This window comes from Alexandromys fortis, unplaced genomic scaffold (assembly GCF_014885135.2).
Source record: "Alexandromys fortis isolate MF-2015 unplaced genomic scaffold, M_Fortis_MF-2015_v1.1 scaffold_62, whole genome shotgun sequence".
NCBI lineage: Eukaryota > Metazoa > Chordata > Mammalia > Rodentia > Cricetidae > Alexandromys > Alexandromys fortis.
The window spans coordinates 9,897,915-9,922,004 of NW_026067942.1; the positions used below are offsets into that span (position 1 = coordinate 9,897,915).

Genomic DNA, 24,090 nt, shown 5'->3' on the forward strand with positions numbered 1-24,090 from the left:
TGTGCTGAGCCTACTTCCCTCTAGTTCCCTCTTCTGAACGAGAAGGCTCTCTGGCAGAGCTCTTTGTTTATTTGATCCTGGGCTCATGGATAAATCAGGAATGTCCTGACATGAACTTGGGCGTGTGTGTGTGTGTGTGTGTGTTTCCCTGTGGAGAATGAAACTGGCAAATAGGGACTTGGGTGAGCAGAGGATCATTCTGGGGAACTTGCTTTAAGTGACATCAAAGCCATATGCCTTTGGTCATCAGATCAGTAGGTAACTTCTTTATTGGCATACTCTACCCTGCTTCCCAGAAGGTGTAAATTTGAAGCACTTTCCCCTCTGCTGGGAGCCTGGCACAGATGCCCCAGGCTTCTTTTAAAACCAGGGATTACCAGGTTGTCTTCCAAGAGGTCCTTCCCTCTCCTGGCTAAAATGTTGGCCAGAGTGGTTGTGTAAAGGCTGTGTAGGATGGTAGGTATAGAAGAAGTGTTTCCTGGTCTCTTGTTCCTGTTCTTCCTGAAAGGTGCAAGATCGATCATGAAGTGATGCACTTGATGAATCAAATTACTGCCTAGAACCTGAAGACATCGGAAACATCTGGTTAGAGGCTGGTTTGACACACACACACACACGATTGGAACGTGAGCCTTGTTGAATGTGTCTGGGTGTGTAGAGTTCATTGGGTTGGTGTCTGAGCTCTTCTTGGAAGCATTTCAAGGAAGGGGGATGTTAGAAGTTCTGTGTTTTGCTGCTGTTGAGAGCTGTCACTATCCTAAAGTAACTTCCACCTGCCTCAGAAGCATCAGTGGAACACCTTCCTTATAAGAGTTTCTGGGTTTGTGGGTACACTAAACTATTGCCCAATGATTGCTGGTTGGGCCGGTATATGGTTTATCTTGGTTGGTCATCAATCCTGAGGGAAGAATCAGGTATTGGCTATCTCGGGTCAAGGCTCGGACATCCCTCCGTTCGTTGTCTTTTTTTGTTGTTAGAGGGCTTTTCTTGGGAACAAATGACTCAGCAATGAATCGTAGACTGTGTGGTCTATGTGCCTCTTGGGAAGTTATTGGACATACCTATCTAGGTCCTAAAATTTTGAACACTGAATGAATAGAGGTACATTACTCTGGATTTTTTCAGGCTACTGTTTGGTTTGTTTTTGAAATACCTGACTTGATAGAAGGATCTCGTTTTCGGGTTAAGCAGACAGTGTTTTAATTATGCTTTTTTTCTTTAGGAAAGTCAGGATATAAAAGTCCTGATTCCATGGCTAAAAACAAAATAAAACAAGAAAATTTTGAAAAAGGAGAAAGAAAAAGGCAAAAATAATTCCAGAAAACAGCTGTGGCTGTAATTTTGGACTTGTCTGTAGCAGAAAGGGTTAATGGGATAGTAGTCTCATGGTGAGGTCTATTTTAGCCTGTGGCTAGGAGAAGCCCATATGGCTCAAGAAAAGATGACGCAACATTTAGTAGTACAGGACAGCCCTGGCTGGGCCGGGCGGGAGGCTGCCACTCAAAGAGTTAAAGCTAATCTTATTGCCATGAAGCTCCAAAGGAAGAGGAGAGGTTGCAGGGATAGAGACCTGTGTGTTCCAGAGCTGTTAGGTATGAAAAAGGAAAAAAGGCTGAAAATGTGGCCAAGAAAACAGAATGAAGGTCCAACTTTTTTTTTCTCCCTTGTTTGACCAGCCTTGGCACTGCCCGCTGCCTCTCCAGGGGAAAAGCTGCAGTTCTGCTTCTGCAACACAAGGAGCAGACTGGAGAATTTAGATCTGCGTCACAGAGCTCAGAGCAGAGAGGGAGAGAGAGAGAGGGAGAGAGAGGAGAGGAGGAGGAGACGAGAAAGGGAGACAGAGAAGGAGAGAGAGAGAGAGAGCAAGGGAGCCAGCACGGACACACAAGCTGTCGATAGGTCTGCTAGCAGCAGCCGTGCTGCAGCAGAGAGAGAAATCAAGAAACAAGTCATAGCAACACTGGGCACCAGATTCTGCCAAGCGTTCAGAAATCTGTCGGGGGCCAGAGGCCTCTGGGTAGCCTAGGCTAAGATGTCACGCAAGGTGGCATGGGCGGTTCCCATAGGGAGGAGGTGAGATGAGGGGCAGGAGTAGATACAAGAGTTGGTGGGGTGGCAGGGGAAGACTTAATGAGAGTGGATTCTGGAATGTTCTGGACTGCGGCACCTTGTGTCTGGATAGGAATTTGGGTCTGCGCAGGAGACGGCTGGTGGTCCACTGGGGCTTAAGGACTTGATGGCATAACCTACTTCTACCACCACGTATGTATTTTGTGTGATAAGGGCATGTCTAGGGTATGTGGGTGCTCTGTTTTTTCTCACCTTCTCCCTTTCTTTTTGCTGTTGTTTCCCCTTCCCCCTTGGAGAGGATTTTGTTGTTGTTGTTTTCCACTTTAATTTCCTCTCCCTTAATGTCAGCTACTTAGGCCTGACCAGGGTAGAGGGGAGGAGTGAACCATCCCCTGATTCTCACTTGAGCTCCCACCCTTTACCCTGTTTTCTTCTGGTGGACAGAGAGGCTAGTTTTCCAGGCTGTTTGGGTGTCAGTGTCCATCTGTGCTGTCTTAGGGGAAAGGAAGAGGGTGAGAAGTGTCAAGAAAGCCGTCAGGAGGGACTGTTTTCCCAGGCATTCCCTTGTTAAAATGTCTAGTCCTGGGCATCTGGGGTGGTAGAGAGCATAAGCATGGGGTGGGGTGTGGGCTGGGAGAAGTGGGGTGAAGCTGGGAGGTTGTCGCTGCGTAGTTGAGAAAAGTGGAGAATGGTGACGCAGTCACTGTTGCATCTTGTTAGGAGCTCTGTGGAGACTGGTGGTGCAGCTCCTGGGACCTGAGAGGCCAGCAGAAGGGTTAAGGATGAGCCTAGGTGGGAAGCTAGCATTTAGAGATTAAATGTCATCCTTTTGGCGTTGGAAAGTTGTTTACCTTGCGTTCTCTGTGTCTCCATGTTGGCTCCCTTCCAGTTCACATGTGATGGCCTTCCCTGTACTGCTGCATCATTAACTAAGTGACTGAGCTGGTCTTCCATTGGCCAGGGGAGGGCTCTTGCTTCAGACACTTCCTCTCATTGGTAGGAGGGCCAGTGGCAGGTGAAAAGCTCTTTTTGATTGGCTGAGGACAGGGTATCAAATCTGAATTTGCATTTCACTTGCTTAAAGGGGAGGGAGGAGAAGCCCAGCAGCTTCTAAAATCTCTTTTAGGGGTGTGCGTAGGTGCCTGTGTCTGCCTGCTTCAGACTGCCCAGTCGCTGCTTCTTCCATTACCTTTGTAAAATTTCAGTCACTATAAGGAAGAAGAGCTTAGAGTGCCCCAAACTTTTTTATTTTTTATTTTTTTGAGGGAGGAGATTGGGGAGACTGGTTTGAGGAGGAGTGACCAAATTGGAAGAAAATATTTGTCCTCCGCTTTGGTGTCAGAAAAGGGAATTTTCCAATCTGCCACACCTCAGTGTTGCGGCAGAAATAATTCCTGGCTCCCCTGGAAACCATCGGGCAAGGTAGGGAGAGTTGCTGTTGCTGTCGCCACTACCCTGGGCTTCCTACTTGAGTGGTCTGCTCCCAGGTGAAGGGATCTACACTGATGCTCTGGTCATCCAAAGGGCCTCAGACTCTTGGAAGAACCTGCCTTTTGGAAGCTGCTGCTATCTTGTGCTTGGAAAGGTGAGCCGTGGGACTAACCTCAGGACATTGCTTGGAAGCTGGCTGTTGTAAGGTTTCCAGAAAAGTGAGTGGGTGGAGGTTCGAAGGGCTTCTGCTAGAATGATTTGTCAGTCTAGGGAACTAAGAGATGGAGAATAAAACTGGGGCAGCGGCAACTGTCTGGTATTGGGGGAGGGAAGCTGGAAAATCAGAGTGCTAGCATCCTGTGTTGTCCTTGTGGTGGGTCTCATTTGTGGGAGGGGGTTCCTGGGCCCTGTGCCATGTACAGTGGCCCCACCCATGACTGCGCATCCAGAGCGCAGTGCGCCCTGGGTCTCTGGCCTGGGACAAACACCTCCCTGATTGTTATATAACTCAGGGTGGCCTGTGCCTTCTCAAGCCTGCTTTGCAAACCTACCTCCCCACTACGTGGGGCGCACAGCTGAGGGTCTGCTGGGGAACATGTATGGGCTGGCTAGCCTTTGTCCACTTAGTTACCAGATTTCAGTACAGAAGTGGTCTGCTGTCTCATCTGGGGACATGGGCTCCAGAATGTTCTTCTGAGTACCCTGTGTCATGTATGGTCCCTGGGGCTTGGAGGTGGGGGTAGTGTCCTCCTTTCCCTTTTACCCTATCTGGTTTGGGGACAGGGACTTTGTGAAGAAGACCTGACACAGTATTCGTATGAGGGAAGGTGTGACACCCTATTGGGAGGGGGTTGGCAGTTCCCCTTCCTTGTCCATCGCTTTTCTTTCCCTGGGTTCCGGATTCCTCTGAGGCTGCCATTTTGAAGGCATCTCTGCTGGTCTTCCACATGGTGGCTGGTGCTGTTGCTTTTGCTGGCCCAGCTATGCCTGTTCGGAGAAGTGGGTGGGAGTCAGGGTCTGTGGTAGAGGGGTGCAGGCGCTATATAGATGGATATAGCTATGCTTGCTGCATTGAAGGTGGTCTGGAGGCAGAACTGCCTGATCCCACCCTGGGTCACAGCACTGGGTGGGGGTCGAAATGGAAACCTAGGTCAGGGTCCCATCTTTAAAGTGTGGGCACTTGGCTTCCATGCCCTAGTTAGCCTAAAACTCGGAGATGTTCTATGAAGAGCCTAGATGTGTTTGAAGAGAGTAGAGGCAGACCCAGCAGCTCATCTAAGATGTGGCAGACCTGTGGTTTGTGCTCTTCAAATAGGCTGTCTCTGGCAGCTTCCACATGGGGATGGGGAGATGGGGGTTTGGTCACATGGCCTTGCCTTTCCTCCGTGCCCCCTGCCAGGGCTACAGGACTACAGTTCTAACTGCTCTTCTTGAGAGGCTCCCTGCTGCCCAGCCCTTTCCAGGCCCTGCTGCGGAGAGCGGCCATCTTGTCTTCCTGCTCAGAGATTTAAAATGGTTTCCTATCATTGTCAAGTTGAAATTCCCCCCAATCAGTTGGGTATTCAGGGCTCTCTAAAAGTGGCCTTAGCTTTCCAAAGAAGCCTTCCTCAGGTAAAAACCGACCAACTCATATTTCTCTGCTTTTTCAATACTGGTGTTTTCCATGCCTGCTTTCTACCTGTTGCAGTCCCATTGTCTTCACGGACCTCTCCCTGAGCACCCTCTAAGCAGAAAACCACTGTTAGAATTCTCCTTTCTTTCATGGTATTTTTTTATGTGTTACTCCATGTGTTTTCTATCAGAGTTTGTACTTTAATAAGAAGCCTGGGGAAGGGGGAAGAATATTCTGAGCTTCTGTTGCCGGATGCCGTGTTAGATTCTTCAAGAACAGTTACTTGTTTATTTTTTTATCACAACCCTTTAAGGAGAATCCTGTGGCTGACAAGAGCTCCAGTTTCCAAAGTCTTTTTTCTCTGTAATCCTCCATGTTTTCTAGATGTTAGAAGGTGACACCCTCCTCTTAACAATGTGTTAGGTCATTCAGCTGGTCCATACCTATACCTGCTTTATAACATTCTCCTCTTCCTTCTTGGCCAGAGTCAGACAAGGTGATACATTTTTTGTCCTGAAATGAACAGACCTCAGTTGCTTTGCTTGCCTTCCCCATGGAAGATCAGCCAGAGGTGGGTAGGTAGGAACACCTTCAGAGGAGAGTAAGCCCTGTTGAGGCAGGTGCACACATTGGACTGGACATACCTGGACTGTACTCCAGTCTCAGTTGGGTGATTTTAGACAGTTCATTCTATTTCTCACCCATATATGTGACCTTAGTTTGTGAAGTAGAGCCCTAGAAGAAGCCTGTTCTATAGGCACGTCTGTTGTATTGTCTGTTCTTTGTAGATTTGCCTAAAGCCTTCTTTCCCTGCCTGGGGACTTATTGGGTATGTAAAATGAGAGACTAGCAGGTGACTAGCAAATTAGGGAAGAATTATATACTTCCATGTGTCACAGCAAGCATAAAGGAGAGTGTCTCGGTAGTTTTACCTCAGGCCTGCAAGGTGGTGGTGTTCTCCCAGGGATGGGTGCTCCCCTTGTTTCTGAAGCGGGAAACAAAGGGGTGGTAGCAGAATGGGGGTTAGCAGGGAATGTTCCTGATAGCCTTTTGATCCTAGGTTTGTTTCTCTTGTTGCTGAATCTCTACAGTGGCTGATGCTCTGAGCACCCTGATGCCCCTTATCACCAATTCTGGGCTATGTAGCTGAGTCCTGTTAACAGCAGTCTAGGCCCTAGTGACGGCTGCTTTGTTGTGTGTGTGTGTGTGTGTGTGTGTGTGTGTGTGTGTGTGTGTTTCCTTTTTTTTCCTCGTTGGAAGATGACTCAGTGTATTGGGAGCCGGGAGATGGAGCTCTCAGCCGAACAGCCAGAATGTTCTGACAACATGAAAGCAGCAAAAACAGCTCATTGGGGCTCTGGACCAATTCTCAGCCTTGGGTCATTTTTAGGGAGGGCTGGGTATTAAGAAGGCCACTGCTAGGCTTCAGGGATGGGGAGACACCAGACTGCTCACAAGTGTTCTGAGACCTTTGGATTTTAAATTCAGAGGAGAGTCATGATTGTGTTGTTCAGCGAGCTTAGAAAACAGTACTCTTTTGCCTGGCCCTCCCTTCTCTCCTCCCTCCCTCCCTCTCTCCCTTCTTCTCCTTTTTTATTTCTTCTTCTTCTTCTTTTTTTAAATTATTTTCACTGGTCCCAGATGATAGACATATTTCTGGAGCTGGATCTCCTTTGGGATTTCTCAGTGGGTCTGTATGAGTGGGTTTGGTCTTGTTGAGGGTAGAAGGTGACTCCTTCTCAAGACTGGGCAAGGAGATCCTCCATGAGAGTGTACTATAATCCCCTGGGGTAGATGCTCCAGTAGAGGTAAGATGCCAGAATATCCTTTATCTTCTGAGATTTGTGTGAATGGTGGTCCTCCTCACTTGCCCTAACCTGAAGGCATCTCTTCTGCAGGATGTCAGCTTTCTCTTTCCTTGGATGGTGTGACAGAGCTTACTTTTTTCCTTTCATCTTCCTCACTTCCTCTGACATGAATTCTCTCTCCATCTTCCTTCTGCCCCCGTTAGCACATCATTATGGAAGCTCGGGGTTCTAGGCTTTTCCCGCAGCATTGTGCTAAAGGCACATGATGCCCTGCCCCACCCATTGTGCCTCTGTCGCAATTGTATCCTCATCAAATTATTGGATTTTCTCTCTGGTTTCCTCGACACAGTCTAGGATGAGGAACAAACAATTTTAAGTTTGGGAATGAGGGGAATCCTGACCCTGAACTTCATTCAGACTTTTTCCAGGTAGCACTTTCAATTCTTTAGCCATTGATTTTAGTGTAGCATTTGCTTTTCTACCCAAAGACCACCTGGAATGACTCATTTGGGATCTTTAGGAGGTATATCCTGAGCCTGAGAACCAAATGGGGGCAGGAAGCTATGACCGAGGTCACGGCGCAGTGGGGCACAAGGCGTATGAACGAGCTGTCTATACTCACGGTGCTCTTGTGTCTCAGTAGAAACCATCTTGACTAGAAAGTCTGCATAAGTGTAGGAGTTCTGAGCTGTGCATATGATGAAGCCCTGAATACCGTGTTTCAGAGAACTCTGTTGTGTGTGTGTGTGTGTCCCTGACCAAAGGGTGGTGGATAGGTACTCAATCAGATGTTGTACCTGCCAGTGCTGGCCCTTCTCCACATTGCTCTGCCCAGGGTTATTTTGCATCTGTCACAGCTGAGGACTATTGTTCCATGGGCTACATATAAAATCTAATTGCAGATCATTGCTTGGTTTTGTGAGCAGAGCCCAGCTGATCTACCTTTCTTTCTCTTCCCAGCAGAGAACGTGACAGAGTACTGCTCTACCTGTAAGTAGTTGACAACCTCTTGGCAACTCAGGCTCAGTTGAGGATGATGTTTGTACATCTAAGCCATAATTCCACTGGCTAGAACAGTTTGCTTGCATTGTTCTGGAACAGAAAAGAGGAGCTGGTTGACCACTCTGCTTTCTGTAGGTAAGTGTTCATCTTCATTCTTGTATGTTTTTTTCTGCTTTCAGATATGCAAAGTAAATAGGTATCTATATAATCCTGGGCTGCTATACCTTCTTCCTCTCCTATGTGTTCTCCCTTTGTCCTTCAAAAGGAAAGGCTGGAAGTTATTGTTCAGCCACCACATATCTCCCTTAGGCTCACACTTTAAAAGCCAGTTTTCTCTAAAATGGATCCAGTAGCCATGTCCTTGGTGAGTTCTAATACCCTCATGAAGGGCCCTGCTGCACTCACTATGCCCAGCTTGTGCTGTTAAGACTCCTCACTGGCTAGTTGCATGAGGACGGTCCTTGCCAGCACTTAGCATAGATCTGCCAAGTTCTAGCTCCAAATCTCCAGGCTGGTAGGAACCTCAATTATATATAGCCTTGAGCTAAGCAGTTCTTATCAGGCATGTCTACCCTTCCCTGTGGGAGAAGAGTACTTCTATCATAACCACAATGTGGAGCGTGAGTTATCTCCAAGGGCTGGAAGTTGTGTATGTCCATATCTGGCTTGGATCTGCCATACTTACTCTTCCTTTTCCTGTTTCAGGTGCTGGATGAAGTTGCTGAGGTGGGATGAGGGCCAGTAGGATGCCATGTTTAGAGAAGGAAAGACTGGGGCACTCAGTTTGTCAAAGGTGGTTATGCCCTACCTCAAATACCAGCTTCCAGAGTCTCCTCTGTTTCCTGCTCGACTTGCTCTGCTCACGAATATCTTTTGACCTTTCTTCACTCTTCCGGACCTCTCTGTGCTTTCCCACACCCCTTTCTCTTCCCTTTGATTTTTTTTTTTTTTCTTTAGGATGAATGAGGGCATTCTCAGCTACTGGTCTAAGAGACATACCTTTTTTTTTTTTTTTTTTTTTTTTTTTTTTAATCTTCACCCCCTATAGCAAGACAGGGAAAGGAAGTTGTCCTGGGAAGGAAGGTGGGTAGTGAGTAAGCCCATAGTGTTGGGCGATGGAGCATAGTAGGTTAGATAGTCTTTTCCTTCTTGGAGGTACTCCAGAGCCACCAGTTTGTGTGGTTCCTTGACCTCAGGTGTGCTCTGATGTAACAGGGACCTAGTCTTCCTGGTGGATTAAATATTCAGCTGCTGATTAAAAACTAGAAGCAAGAAATGAAAGGCCTGAGTCTGCCTCCCAGGCAGCTGGAGTGTGGCTGCTCCCTGGATCTGTTCCCTCAAACGTGACCATTCAGAACCTCCAATAGTTGTTCATTTCTCTCCATTCTTCCATTCCTGGCTTTTCTATGAATGAGGTAACTGGCAGAGTGCTGGACAGGGTATGGCAGTACCAGGGCACCTTTACTTCCCACAGTGAGGTGAAGAAAGCTTCCTAGCTGCTGACATGTTCCCGTTAGAATCCCTAAAGTTCTGGGAGCTGTCCAGGGCTCAAGCATGTTCTTTCCTGTGCAGAAAGGGTGTTTGCCTTACTCTGGATACACTGAGCCTATAAGGGAATTAGGCTAGGTCTGGGGTCTAAAGTGTAGACTGGGCTAATGGGTGTTTGCCTTACTCTGGATACACTGAGCCTATAAGGGAATTAGGCTAGGTCTGGGGTCTAAGGTTTAGGCTAGGCTGAGCAGTGACTGGATTCTGGATTTTTCTCTGCTTGGGGTTTTCCTTTGAATAGATCATTTTGTTCTTTAGGTCTTCAGTTGTCTTCAAAATATTTCCAGGCACTTGACAGGGAAATACTTTTCCTCTGCCTTACAACAACAGCACTATTGAGTTAAAGTGATGATCTCCCTCAAAACTGGGAAGGCAGCTCCATTGTAGACACAAACCGGAAAGCAGACGGCTAGTGCTTGCCGTGATCAGAAGTCCCTGTCTGTCATTGCTGGCAGTGTTCTTGGTCCCTAGAGTTAGTGGGAACTAACACAGCCAGGTGTCTATGGTCTAAGAAGAAAAGAAATAATCCTGGATAATCCTACTAGGTACCTGTGGAATCTCCATCCAGCCAGCTCGTGCAGTTACTCTGCTGGCGTTGTGTTTCACCTTCCCTGCTCCCTCACTGCTGTCCAAGGAAGATTAATGAATCCCACCTCACATGTTTAATTGTCTTGTCTCTCCCTTTGAGACAAGCCTCTGAGATCCCTGCCAAGAAAGGTCAATTTGGATGAGTTATCTGTTATTTCAAGGAGCTAGACAAGTTCAGTCACTACATCAGTGGTCTGTGAGGATATTGAGGGGATGGAGGGGCAAAACTTTAAACAAAGAGGCGAGTTCAGTCAGCTCTATAGCTGGGAAGTGGAAAAGAATCAACCTGGTTCTTCAAGATGAGCCCCACTGGAGACCTGAAACCAGACGTGCTGCTGGCCGTGATTGAAAACCGTGGGTCTTGTGCCCAACTCTGATGGCCTCTGCTGCCATTCACAGCCCTTCCTTTGCCTCATTGGGAAAGTGGGTACAGAGCAGAAAGGATCTTGGCTTTGCCTTTTGTCACACAGCTGTCTCTGTGAATCAGGGCTGTACCACCCTGCCCATTTCCCTCTTTCAGACCTGGCTTCTGCTGTGTGTTGCCGGCCAAGCAGGCAGGACAGTTAGCATGCCTTGAAGGATCTAAGCATGCCTGACACTTTTTCCTTGGCCTCTGAGTCTATGAGTTCTGGAAGACAGCTGGGATACTGAAGCTGAAATGGCATGGCTGGCAATAGTAAAATGCAAGGTGCCCTACCCAGGGACTTGATTGGTCCACACCATCTGGATTCCACTGTATTTCTAGGGCTATGAATTGTTCAGTGGATATCTTGGCTCTGTCCTCTGGCTTGGGTTTGTCCCCAAGACTGCAGCTTTAGAGGAGGACATAAACTCTTACAGGTCACGTTTTTATATTTATGGCCTGCCTCTGGGATAAGTAAGAGACACTGTCCTTTTAATCAGCCTGCTGTCTGTTGAAGGGCCTTGCTTTCCTTCATTTTCCTGGTCACTGGCTGTGAGGAAAGCATACCCTGGGTTTGGTTCCTTGTTGGCTTCTTCCAGCTGCATATGGGCTAATAAGCAATAAAATACTCTTGAGGCCCCATGGTCTGTACAGAGCTTGATGCTGTAGAGCCATGACTTTGTGGGTAGAGTACAGGAATAGGATGAAGGGAACCACATAGGGTCATGGTTGTTCGTGAAGATTTTGCTTAGCTAGAAACTCAAAGCCAGGAAAATGAACCCAAGTTGCTGAGAGGGAGAAAGGAAGGGTCCTGGAGGCCTAAGAGCAACCAAGTTTTATTCCACAGAGGCACCCTAGTGCTAGTGTGAATGAGGGTTGGTGATGGGTTTTGCATAGGTAGTAGGAATGGGTTTTTTGGGTGGGTGACTGTGAAGAGAAGTGGGTAAGTGGATGAAAGAACTTGGTGAGGACCTACCAGGTGACAGGATAGGACACTGTTTCCTCTTAGTGGCGTGGGAGATGTGCACACACATGGGAGCTGGCTGTGGTGCAGGACTTAGATTGAAAGACCCTGTATGTTCAAGGAAGGCATTCTGTTTAAGGCCTGCCCCTGTGCCAAGAGGACTTAACTTTGCGTTTATTTAGCCTTCTTTTCTTTTGTGGTTGGAACTCTAGTCTGTCTACAAATCTCCAAAGCTGCCTGGGTAGGAACCCCTGGGCTTGGGAACATGTGGAGAAGTCTTAAGGATTCTCAGGAGTGTCACTTAGTCACTACACACTTAGATCTCTTCACATGAGCTGGTTCACTGGGTTTCACAGCACTGAGCAGAGGGTAGTATTGGCCTTGTCGTGACTTAACTGAGTCAGAAAGAGCCCTCTCAGGGCCTAATGGCTTGTTCCCAGCTTTGGATTTCCAACCCAGGTCTTAAACTCCAGCTAGACTAGGGAGTGGAGCACCGAGGTCCTTGGCAGTATTCTGGATCTCTGAGGCCTTCACTTCTTTCTTTATACATTAGAGAGGAGAAGGAGAACTAAGAATATCTTTACTCTCCTCCTCTGTTTCTCTGATTGCTTAGAGCTCTTGTGAGAGCTGACTTGCACTTGGCTAAAATGCCAGGCATTCCCCATGATCCTGAAAAGAGTTCTTGTTAAGCCTTTTTGACATCTTCATAGAGTATTTCCCTGAATCTGGGCATGTTTCTGCTGTGTGTTGCTCACTAGGAAAGGAAGTCTCACTGTGGCAACTCAAGTTTTCCCATTCTATTTGTGAGGGATGCCTGGAGCTTTCCCAGCATGTGTGTTGTGTCTGTGTTATCTGTTTGCTGGCTCACATAAATCATCCACTGGAAGCATTGGCTAATGTGTTGCATAGTTAGATATCAGGATATAAAGTGGCTCCTTGGTTCTACCTTTAATCAACCCTGGCTGCCTTTGTGGCGTCCTTAAGCTGGGAGAGTAGCAGAGACAATGTCGGCACAGATCTGGAACAATAATCCAGTTTCCTTTGAAGAGAGAATTTTTGCCACTGAGCTTATAGGAACGGTTCTTAATTCCTATATAAAAAGTAGAGAAAGTATATGCTGTCTCTTATATCTCCTATGGAAGATCTGTTCTGTTTCTGTATTTGTATCATTACTGCTCTTTACCCTGGGCCATATCTCCCAGTGAAGGGGACTCTTGACAATCGTTGTGGTTGGGGGGAAAGGTAATAGAGAAAGTAAGATCAGGTGATGTTTTCTAGAAAGAAGGTAAGAGTAGAGTTTCAGCGTAGACTCAGCTCTGAAAGTCATAGGCATTATTTTTGGTGCTAAAGGCTTAGGTGTATGTTCAAGTGGACATACTTCTTCGAGGAAACCCAGAGGGTGAAATAATTAGTTAATGGCTCAATGAAAGTTATATTAAGTATGGAAAACCCTATGTCCATTTGAGTTATTGCTAGCTGTAGACTTTGTATCAGGAGACTTGATAGGACAGGCCTGTCTTAAGTTCACACTTAGTATTGACTTTCTTTTCTGTTTCCTATTCTTTTACATCCCTTAGCCATTTCTGAATATAGTCATTTCCTCTCTATGGAGGATTGGATCCACAGATGCTGAAGTCCTTCTGTGAAATGAGTTTTTTTTTACTTAATTTTATACATATCCTCTCATGAACTTTAAACCATGCCCAGATTTCTATAATACCTAACTCAAAGCAAATGCTGTCAAATAATTGTTTTAAGAATTCTTTAGAAGATAGTAGCAAAGTCTGTGCATATAAATGTAGTTCATTATATATATATATGTGTGTATATGTATAATATACACACATATTATATATGTTCATGCATAATAACTGGAGTGCAGGGAGACAGTACCTGGGGATGTGGAAGGCTAACTATAGTCTGTTGACGGAGGTTTCTCTCCCTTCTGGTCCCGCAGCCATTCAGTCCCAAAGAAACACACAGAGGCCTACATTAATTATAAACTGGTTGGCCTAATAGCTCAGACTTTCTTATTAACTAACTCTTACATTGTACATTAACCCATTCTTCTTGTCTGTGTTAGCTGTGTAGCTTGGTACCTTTTATCAGCAAGGCATTCTCGTCTTGCTTCCTCTGTGTCTGGGTGACGACTACAGACTGAGCCTTTCCTCTTCCCAGAATTCTCCTGTTCTTGTTGCCCTGCCTATACTTCCTGCCTGGCTACTGGCCAATCAGCATTTATTAAAACAATACAAGTGACAAATCCTTACAGGGTACAAGACCATTGTTCCACAGAAATAGTATGTGCGGTTACATTGCTACTTTCTTGAAGTACATACATGTCTTCTGGTATCAGTGAATTAGTGACTTTGATTTGGAGTATAAGTAAACAGACTGCTCATTGTAAGGACCTTTCTGTCTTCAGAATTTAGCTGCCTATAGACCCTGGCAGAGATCTGTTTGCCCTATAGTAGGTACCTAATGTGGAGTGATTGTTTAGGTATGCATCCTGAATCTAATTAGCTGTTATTTCATCATAGCTCAAATCCTGATGGTCTTGGATATCTAAGACCACATCACATGACAGTCTACTAAGTGAAAAAGGCCAGAATGGATAGGCACAGAGAGGGAGGGGACACTGCCTCTGGCCACTGGCTGCTCTCCAAAACAGGTGAACTTTGTGTTCAAAAGGAATGCATTTAATCTTTTGGTCTTAATAGAAGTTACTTGTATTTTCTCTCCCTTTTTCTCCTCCTTTCTCTTCACCCCCACCCTTGTTGCCTCCCTAGCCACCAAAGAATTTAATCTGCTGGACACCAAACAATACAGTTATAAAACTTTGAAAACAAGAGGGTGCGGCCTCCCCAGTGAGGAAAAGGGCATGCTGGGTAATGGCCCCAGGGAACATGCCAGGCTTGAGGTTTAGCCTGTGAGAGCCCAGTTGGGTGGATACCTGAGTGCCTGCCCTGCCCAGTGCTAAGCTATCCCCCAGTCCAGAAAGGGGACAGAAAAGGGCTTGTAAAGGGGAAGTTGTGTATGTTCCCCTCTGATCTGATGGGAATGCACTAGACTGTGAAACTTCCTTCTCTGCCTCTTCTAACTCTCACCCCTTCCCTTCTCCTCCCACCTCCTCCTTCTCATTGTTCTTGAGACTAGCAGACAGAGGATATAACAGAAAAGGGTTAGAATAGCAGTATAGGTGCTGCTACTAGCTGGGCCTGCCAAAGGTGAAATAGGGTTTGGGGCTTGTATTGCCTACAAGCTCAGACATATCTTTACTAAACCCAGCCTCCCCCCCTCCCCACTGACCTGGGGCAGTGCAGCCACATATACATCACAGTGGTTTGCTCCAGCCTATGTACTGCCAAGTGTGTGCCCAGGTACTGGGCAGAACTACCACTAGTCCGCCCTGGCTTTCTGGTGCCTGCCTAAGACTGTGCTGAGGAGAATGGCTAACAAATGCTTTCTTCTGTGAGTGTTTTGCTCTCCACAGGAAGAGTGAGGCTTGTTGCAGAGAATTCGTGGGAACCCAGAGTAGACACATGATCCAGTGAGTATGGCACCAAGTAGGATATTGTGTCTCTCCTCCCCTTCTTGGCAGGAAGAGGAGTTGACCCATCCTGACTGGATGAAGTAGGGAAGTTAGACTTGGCTATCTCTTCCCTGACCTGTCCTTATCGAATCCTCCACTGAGCCATACGGGCCATTTCGGAGTGTTAAGGGAGTGGACTGTGTAGGACTGGGGCTATGAACTTTATGGTAGGCATTGGGAGATCACAGGCAGGCTTACCTTTCCTCTTGTGCAAGCTTCAGCTCTCATAAAAATGCACTGTCTTAGAGTGTGGCTGGTCTCCACATCTCTAACTTAGTGAAGCCAGGAGAGCCAGTGCTGGCCCCATGGGCTTCTGAAGCCCTTGCTTCTCCCTTGGTTACCCAAGCCGGCACTTGTGGAACACACTGGATCTCAAGGATATTATGCCCACTATGGAAATCAGTAGTCATGGATGTTAGGCCAACAAGCTCCAAATTCCCCTTTACCCATGTATCTTCAACATATATCCCTCATTTTTTCACCCTTTCCTCTGATTCATTAACCACAGCTTGTTGGCAGCATTCCCTACCTACCCTGACAGCCAAAGACAAAATGTCCTGGATGCTGGGCCTAGGCTACTGCTGAGAGTGACAGGAAGCCAGGCAGCCTGTTCATTTCACATATGCAGTCTCTCTTGGAGGTAAGATGTTCCCTTTTCTTTCAAAAAGACCTTCAGACCTTCCCTAGTCTCCCCTCCCAAAGATGAGTTCTTCTCACTGGTGGGAAGCCCTGAATCAGTCTTCAGAGGCAGGCAAGAAATGGATGGCTGGTTTCTGGCACCCTCCCCCACACTGGCTGGAATTCTCATACATACAACTGTGACTCAGCACCCAGTGCTGGGTCAGGAAGGAGAAGCTATTGCCTGGCTGGAACCTTCCCACGTTCTGCATGTGAGCACATCAGACAGCACAGGCTGGGCCCACAGGGTGAGGTTCCTGGGGCAAGTATCTTCCCCTCCCACGGGTTTTCTTCCCACATTCTTTTGGGTTCTGTTCTGGGCTCAGGGTTCTAAAGATCATAGCAATGGTCATAGACCACTTTTTAATCTTTGTTTTTAGCCACTTTTTAATCTTTGTTTTTAAGCAGTGGCCCATGAAGAGTGTTTATAACCTTTAGTTGTACTGTCTGACCTGCATGGGTTGTTTTTTCTCTGTGTTAATTTTGTATATCTCTGGACAAAATATGAATTTTCCAGATTACAGTACCTCTCTTGCATGCTGTTGCTGCCTCTGGCTATTTCCTTCCTAAGCACTCTTGGCGTGTGTGTGTGTGTGACTGTGTGTGTGTGTGTGTGTGTGTGTGTGTGTGTGTGTGTGAGAGAGAGAGAGAGAGAGAGAGAGAGAGAGAGAGAGAGAGAGAGAGAGAGAGAGAGAGAGAGGGGCAGTTTTCCCAGCAGAGAGAGAGGGGACCAGTTTTCCAGCTTATTCGTTTATTCTTTACAGATGAATATACTAAAGCCATTCATGATGATGGCAGGGGCCTGTTCTCAGCATGTAGGCAAGTTGGTGTTCTAATTTTACAAGGAGTGACTTTGCCTTTGCCCCTCTGGCCCCTGCCTTGCCCGAGAAGTGTCCTGTCATGGATGGGTAGAATGACCTCCAGAGTGAAATAGGAACAGGAACAGATGGAGGCTGGAGAGTGGTGTCCCAGACTTCTTTCCTGCTCAGTGACCTTTTCAGTACTGCTAAGTGAGGAAGGGTGGTTTCTTTTCTAGACAGCCCCATCAAACCCTGTAGCTTGAAGTTTACTTGAAGCTATTTGAGGAAGGAGATCCCATTGCTCTCACTGAGAGCAGAGCCCTAGCAGCCCACGGTTTCATGGGCTGCTGCCGTAGACATCCAGGTGACTCTCAGGCCTGGTGCCAGAAAACTAGAGCCTTTATCAAGTCATTTAGCTGTTCCAAACTAATGAAGAATCACCACCTTGTTTCAGAAAAGGGACATTGCCCAGCCGACAATGCTTTTATGGGGTGCTGAGGCCTGAGTGGAGTCGGATGGACAAAGGGTCTGAATGCTAGGACTACTTTTATTTCCCTCCTCTCTAGCTTAGTGTTTAAATCACCATACCGTCAGTAGTTCTTATCTACCAGAAGAGAGGGTTTGCAGTCCAAGGGTGGAACCCTAGACCTTACCTTTTCCTTCACTGGTACTTTCTCCTTACCAAGCATAGCATCTCCCCTGGGCCTGGGCAGCATTTCACTTACTGGGTAGGAAGAAAGACATTAGCTTCATGCCATGCTGAGGACCAAATAAATATTTGTTTTCTAACTGATAGCAAACTGGGCTAACCTAGGAGAAAGCTTTCTAGAGCTGAGTTAGGACAAGTGGGGTGGCAGCTGAGGGAGTAGGTGGAGAGTTGCCAAGGAGGTAACAGCAGAGGCGGAGACTTCTGGGAGGAAGGGTGTGCCCTGGATTCCTGCAGGATATCTCTCCTTAACATAGAGGAAGAAGACTGAGAATTCTCGCAATAGGAAGTTGCTAAGAAAATTTGACTGAAATGAAAATCAGAAGAGCTGAGTATTACCACATGTAAATCTCATCTGTCCCCTTCATTTACAGGGTTTTGATCCTTGTCAATAACTGCCATGTGATATATTTACAACCTATCATCTTGTTCACAAGGCCCTAATTTTGGCAGCTAGTATCACTGTCACTCTGGAACTCATTATATAGATTTGCTTGCATTCTTCTGTAGCTGAGACCCTGGAGAACCCCAGGGAGGTCCTCTGCCTGGCTCAGTTTCTTAGAAGCTAAGCCTATCAATGTTATCTGTAGGCTTCATTCCCATTAACTTCCCTATTGCTAGACAGGACAGAGGCACCGTGGTACAATAGAGCAAAAGCAGGTTCTCTTAGACTACCTGACCCCTTGCAGTAGCAACACCATGTGCCCTCATCTTTACCCAGACATAGCATGTGTGACAGTGAGTTTCTTTCACTTTATCCGGATTGCCTGAAGTAAATTCCCCTCCCCAGTCTAGGTAAGAGTTCAGTTCAAGGGAAAGGAGATCACAGTCACACAGTACAGACCGAGCAGCAGCAGTGGAACAGGAATACAGACATTAGTCCATCTGGTTCTTATGTCTACAGTTTCTTGTGCAAACATCAGAACAATACCTGCTTCATTGGACTCTTAGAACGACTAAGTATTGTGACACTGGATGTTCACATTATATTTGCTCAAAAATTACCCTATAGCAGTCAGGAGCTGTAGGAAGAGATAAGCGTATATCCGGAGGACAAAAAGAGTTGCTGGAGAGACCAAGACATACGGTTCTATTGTCTTTTTTTCTCTGTGTTGAGACATCAGAGGAAACACGTAGCAAAGAGGCAGTCCAATTTGAAACATAGTTTGTGAATCTTATTTTCAGATAAATTTTAAAAGCTTACCTTATTTTTGTGTTAGAGGAATATCTACATAATAAGATACCAGCTTTTAAAGTTACTCTGGGTTAATTCAAATTGTCAGCCTATGGGGTCATGGGATAGAAAGGAGGAACATGTGCTCTTTTTGAATAATACTCATGGAATCGTTGTCCTGACTTAGGTGCTAAACTTGTGTTCAGTAGTTACCATCTCATAGGTAACTGTCCTAAAGGAGTGATATAATGTATGCCACTATGCATCTTGGGAAATACTACATAAATTCAAGACATTACAGATGTACATGTGTGTAATGGACTTGGTTCTTTTAGTTCATTGTGTATAATAATTTTTAACAACTAATGTGAAGTCATACAGGGAATAAGCTTTGCATTGGTCTCGTCTGCTCAATGTTGGCTGTGACTCTGATGCTGCTACGAGCAGCGTTGTATGGCTGTCCTCTGCCTCTGACAGGCAAGATGATTCTCAGAGCTGAGGCTGGATCGTCTGACTGCACTTCTCTGCCTTCTTCAGAGAGATCCTCTTCTTCTGGAAGCTGGTTTCACATGGTGGCTTAGATTTTTCCATCTTTGTATCTAGCACCATTTGAAATCAGTGTTTTAGGAGTAAGAATTGCAGCGCAGCAGAGGTTAGACTACAGAGGAGCAGCTGCACACAGGACTGGCTCTTTCCTTCAAGAAGTCAAGGGAAGACTTGGAACAGTGGGATTTGCTCTTGAGTTTGTTTGGTTTAGAGGCAGTGATGGTGGGAAAGTTGTTTAAAATAAATGCAAGGGCATGGATCGGGGCAGGGAGGGATCTAATTTACCATCATTTCATGGGAGGGGGAGGGTGCTCCATACCTGGAGGACCGCTTCCCCCGCATCAGTACTGCCTGCCTGTACCTGGAAGATGCCTGGAGGACTCAGTCGTGGTTGCAGCACAGCTGACGTCAGACTTGTCACTTGTCTGCCATGAGGTTCAGACCTGAAGACCACCACTGGCCCATCTCTTACACAGGCTGACCGATTTCTCCTGGTGTTCAGAGTCTGTTTTTGTCTAGCACCATTTGAAATCGGTTATGATGTAGGGGGAAAAGCACCAGCCTCAGAGCCTCGTGGTGTCTGGTCAGCAGCAGCCTGTCGTTTCCTACACAGGCAGAGCAGAAAAGGAAGATCACAGTTTCCTAACTTCTTTAATGCATATGTATGTGGTAGCAGAAGTTAGAGATAACAGGATTTTAAAATTAAATTTTTGTAATTTATCTGATATCCACAGTTGTAATTTCTGACATGTGGTACTGTTATGAATTGTATAAATGGTTGCTGCTGAACCATGTTTGAGTAAAGAGTATGTTCATGCATCCTGGCTTTAATAAATAATTTGCTATATTCAATTTATCATGTCTGTGTTTTTAATCTATTATTTTCCATTCATAATTCTGTGGCAATGAGAAGTGGGCCCTGGAAAGTTAATTTGTTGTGCCAGTCATAAAGAATTAGAAGTAGGTTGCTGTAGACAAACATTAAAAATGAAGGCCATTAAGACAAGAATGAAATCCTAAAGGTGAAAGATGGTCAGAGACATAAGGGAGCTCTAGGCTGAGGGATGTTACTAAATGGGAAGACTATTCTTGGTTCCAAGGGAACTGTGGACTCTGACCCTCCTCCTGTCAGTGTTGCTGCAGGGAACTTAGTTAACCAAACTGCCATGTGGCCCTTAAAGGGGAGCAGGCTGACTTCAGTTGCACTTGTAGCAGATGGAGTTCTACTTTTGGGTGATAGTTTATTTCAACCCTTGAATAGGCGGTGAGACAATTTTGTAAAACTGTTCAGAGATTTGACAGCATGGGGAGGGGGCAGGGTCTATGCTTGGAGAACCTTGAGGAAGAAAGCAGGTGGCCCCTTCCATAGAAGTTGCATAGCTAACTACGAAGCTATCTGCAGAATAATCATTTCAAGCCAGTGGGTTTCAGTAACTGGTGGCAAATCAGCTGCCCAGGAAGCTTTTTCTGAGGCCACATCCCAGTAGTCTTACCCCAGATGGCTGCTTGCCTATTGTGCTGGAATTGGGAGGTGAATGGAGGAGCATTTGCTTGAAAGACTTCCCAGTGACTACGATACATCCTGCAGCTGCAGAGCTATTTCAAGCTTTTGATTGAAGAATCTATGTTCTAAGTCTCAGGATGTGGTAGTGGGAATGGCTAAGTCCCTCAGCTGTATTGTTTAATTTGCTCCATGAAACAAACTAGGAGACCGCAGCTCCTGTAAGTATGACAACTTGGGTCATGGTATTAACTAAATATTAAGCCTTTTTTTGTTTTTGTTGCCCTGTCCAAAGTTCCCAATTAATTCATATTGGAAAATTAAAATACGCCTGGGTCGTGATTCTAGTTCTTAAATGATATAGAATTTAGTATCAAAGTGCAAAGACAAATGCTTAAGCAGTTTCATATCCTGAAGTTCTGAGAAGCAAAATGAAACTAGAACACCTCTCAAACACTTATTTTTTTTATCTTGAATGCTTACATAAAATTGTCAGTCTGGAGTAGTTTTTCATAATTGACTGGTAATGCAGCTTTTTTTTTTTTTTGCTTTTGGCAATACCCTCCTCAAACAGGCTTATAACTGTCAACCCAGGTAGAAAGTCTTTTTTTTGAGGCTTTATTAAGCCTTACCAGACTTTTTAGAAGTGAATATAATGTACTGTTGTTAACCGGGGGAAGAAAGATCTGCAACCAGTTTAGTAGAGCAAATGAATTAAGTCTGAACCCGAGCGTCTTAAAAGAAGTTGGCCTAGGCCTTCTATTTGGAAACTGGCAATAGTTGTAGGAATCGCTAGCACATTAATATGTACATAGTTTTTAGGGAAGCCTAAGATAGCTCATTTAATATATTATATATGGGCATATTCTAACGCAGTAGCATGTTGCCATAGCTTTGGTCACTGAAAGAGTGATCCTTGGGTCCTATCCCTGTAAGGAAGTACTATTTTAGTTGGTCTCAGATGAGTCTGGTGTACAGCCAGGGTTGAGAGCCATTTCCCTATTTCTGCAAAGGCCATACTGTTTTGGTCCTAGTTCTTTGCTTCCGGTTATTATGTTCGTGCATAAATTTCCTGTAACTGCCCTTAATAAATTAGCACAAAAGTGATGTCTTAACATGCACATTCTTAACAGTTCTATATGGCAGAAATCTAATGTTTTTATTGGACTGAAATCAAGGTACTCTCAGACACAAACCCTTCAGAAATATGAAGGAATAATGGGTTTCTTGCCTTCCTTGGTTTATAAATATGCTGCATCGTTTGGCTTGTTTTCTTCAAGCTTCAGAGGTCAGCAGGGTCACATTTTGCTTCATTGGTTGCACTGTCTTCGCTGATTAGTGTTCACCTTTTAACAAGATCACGATGTGATAAACCTATACATCAGAATTTGAGAAGCAGATTGCTTTGGGTGCCTACAGAAGGAATTGTCATGGTTGAAGCTCACCTCAAGTACAAATTTAATATTTTTTTGAGATGTGGCAGTGGAGGTAGGTAATCAGATGCTTAATTTTTCCAATCACCATACTTAATGTGTTTGCCTAAGCATTAGATATTCCCTGAATTCCCAGTGAAGCTACAAGTTCCAAATACCATCGGATATCAGAACATCAGAGCTCTTGTTTCTAGTGGTTCAACACAGGGCTTAGCATTGCAGTGTATAACAATATTCAGAGCTAAAATCGTGTCTTCTTATTCCTCATATCCGTCCAACTACCTGTCTCAAGTTTTATTGGGTTTGTCCAGTCACACCAGGAATCAAGGTTGGTAGTTTTCCTGCGTTATCTATGTGGCAGTGTGTTTACCTGCTGTGTGTAAGCAAGAAGGGAAATTGTGTGTTCACATCAGTTCTCCTGGTATATTTTTCCTATATTGAGCAGTAAGAAATTGTTACTTTCCCCAAAGCAGAAGAGAACTTGTGTTCTGCCTGTTCTAAAATACAATGAATGACTGGAGTTCCAGCAATGACAACCTCACAGAGAAGGGCAGAGGACTGTCAGGTCCTCTACAGTCCATAGGAGGGTTCTCAAAGGTTGACACTTTTTCTAGTGTAACCTCTGGATGAGCCTAGAAAGCCAGAACACAGGGACACCTACTCATGTATCAGATTCAGTCAGTTCTGAATCACTTTTAAAAGTTGGTGGACTGTTAAATTCTGCTCTTAAGGCAAATTATTAAAATATGTAAAATCTAGTCTTGGTTAAAATGTTAGCTGTCTGGTATCACAAGCTTTGGAACTCTAGAATTGCTCATGTCCCTAAAACCTTAAAATTACTTTATAGGGCAGTTCCAAATTCCTTTGCCCCCAGGTCTTTCTAGCATAATTCAGAAGGTTTGTTGTTGGTTACAGTAAAAGTTCTCTATATTTTATGCTAATTAAAATATGCTAGAGTCTCACGTCAATGGCTTAAAATGCTTTAGTCAATCTAGTGTTCATTCTGTGTTGATATTAGTTATAAATATTACTAACATTTTAAAATTGCAGTTTATCCTTGCTTATTTTGACAGACATCAGGACTTCTAAGCAAACAAGATGATGTTAATAATCTGTTAATGACTTTTTTTTTCCATTGCTGAGGAGTGAATCCAGGGTCTCGTTATGCTGAACGACCTTCCTGCTGAGCTACATCCCCAACCCATGAACATTAAATTTAAGACTTTGAAAATTTTTAATAAATAAAATTAAACTGTGATTTTCTTTAAGCTTTTACCCTCTTTATAAGTTTATATGGAGAATTGACCGTCAGGCCGGAAAATTGCTAATACAGGTTCTCATCCTCACATGGCAAATTAAAATCAGAGAAATTAAGACTTCCTGTGTTCAGGCCTCATTTCAAATTAATAATAAGAGAGCACACTGGGGTAGTGCTCAAGTGTCAGTAAAACTTGGGGGAGGCCAGTGGACAGCCCCAGGTGAGAAACACTGGCCTGTCCTTAGTCTGGCTTACTTCATATTTGCAAAGGCAGCAAGAACTGTTTTTGCATAAAGAAAACCAAATCCTATTAGATACACAGGTCAGGTTTTTAATTGTTTGACTTTGCTTGTTGAGCCCTCTGAATGCATTAAAGTGATATGAAAGTTACATCTCCTATTTAGACATGTATATATTGAGTCTGAAATGTGGCTAAACAAGGCCAGGCAATAAAAGATTAAGAGCTGAGGAGTCAAGAGTTTCACAGGACAAGTAGGACATGCATTGGCCTCGGAGATACCTGGATCTGGAGAGGATGTTAAACGTTTCAGGTAACAATGGAGTGTAGAAGGCACAGATGTGTGCTAATGCACAGCCGTTGTGTGCAATGAAAGTGTGAAGTACGGGGGAAAGTTGGAATCAGAAGGTCTGGTGTCATGCTTGGAAACATACATGGCCTTCTTCCAGCAGGAAACGTCACTGAACATTTTGCTCTGGACACGGGCACTCAGGGCTGTGTTGAACCCTTGGTAAGCTGGAGGGGCTGGGATGTGAGGAGACGGTAGAGAGGTTACACACAGATGGCAGTTAGAACCCTATTTTATTTACACTAGAAACACACACACACACATTACCATAAATGAAGTTCCTGCAAATATATAATTTTACTTTTGCCAGACTTGAAGAACCAATTTTCAAAGATGGAACAGTAGTGACTTCCACACATGGAGCTTCTCATTTTCCTGCAGCTGCAGTC

General features: G+C 45.2%; 1 protein-coding gene and 1 long non-coding RNA gene across 4 annotated transcripts in view; one reads left to right on the plus strand and one right to left on the minus strand.

The window, feature by feature from the left end:
- The first annotated feature begins 2,289 nt into the window (after positions 1 to 2,289).
- On the plus strand, positions 2,290 to 19,778 carry LOC126505313 (uncharacterized). Its single transcript, XR_007592861.1, has 3 exons — positions 2,290 to 3,655; positions 7,882 to 8,058; positions 8,629 to 19,778. It is a non-coding gene; the product is annotated as an uncharacterized lncRNA (long non-coding RNA).
- Cd46 (CD46 molecule) overlaps positions 16,295 to 24,090 on the minus strand; it is a 37,834-nt gene continuing 30,038 nt past the window's right edge. For 2 of the 3 annotated variants that reach the window (XM_050148132.1, XM_050148131.1), the window contains exon 12: positions 16,295 to 24,090. In XM_050148132.1, coding sequence (XP_050004089.1) covers positions 24,069 to 24,090 — 22 coding nt within the window. In that variant the 3' untranslated portion in view covers positions 16,295 to 24,068. The other variant, XR_007592860.1, reaches the window with a different exon arrangement.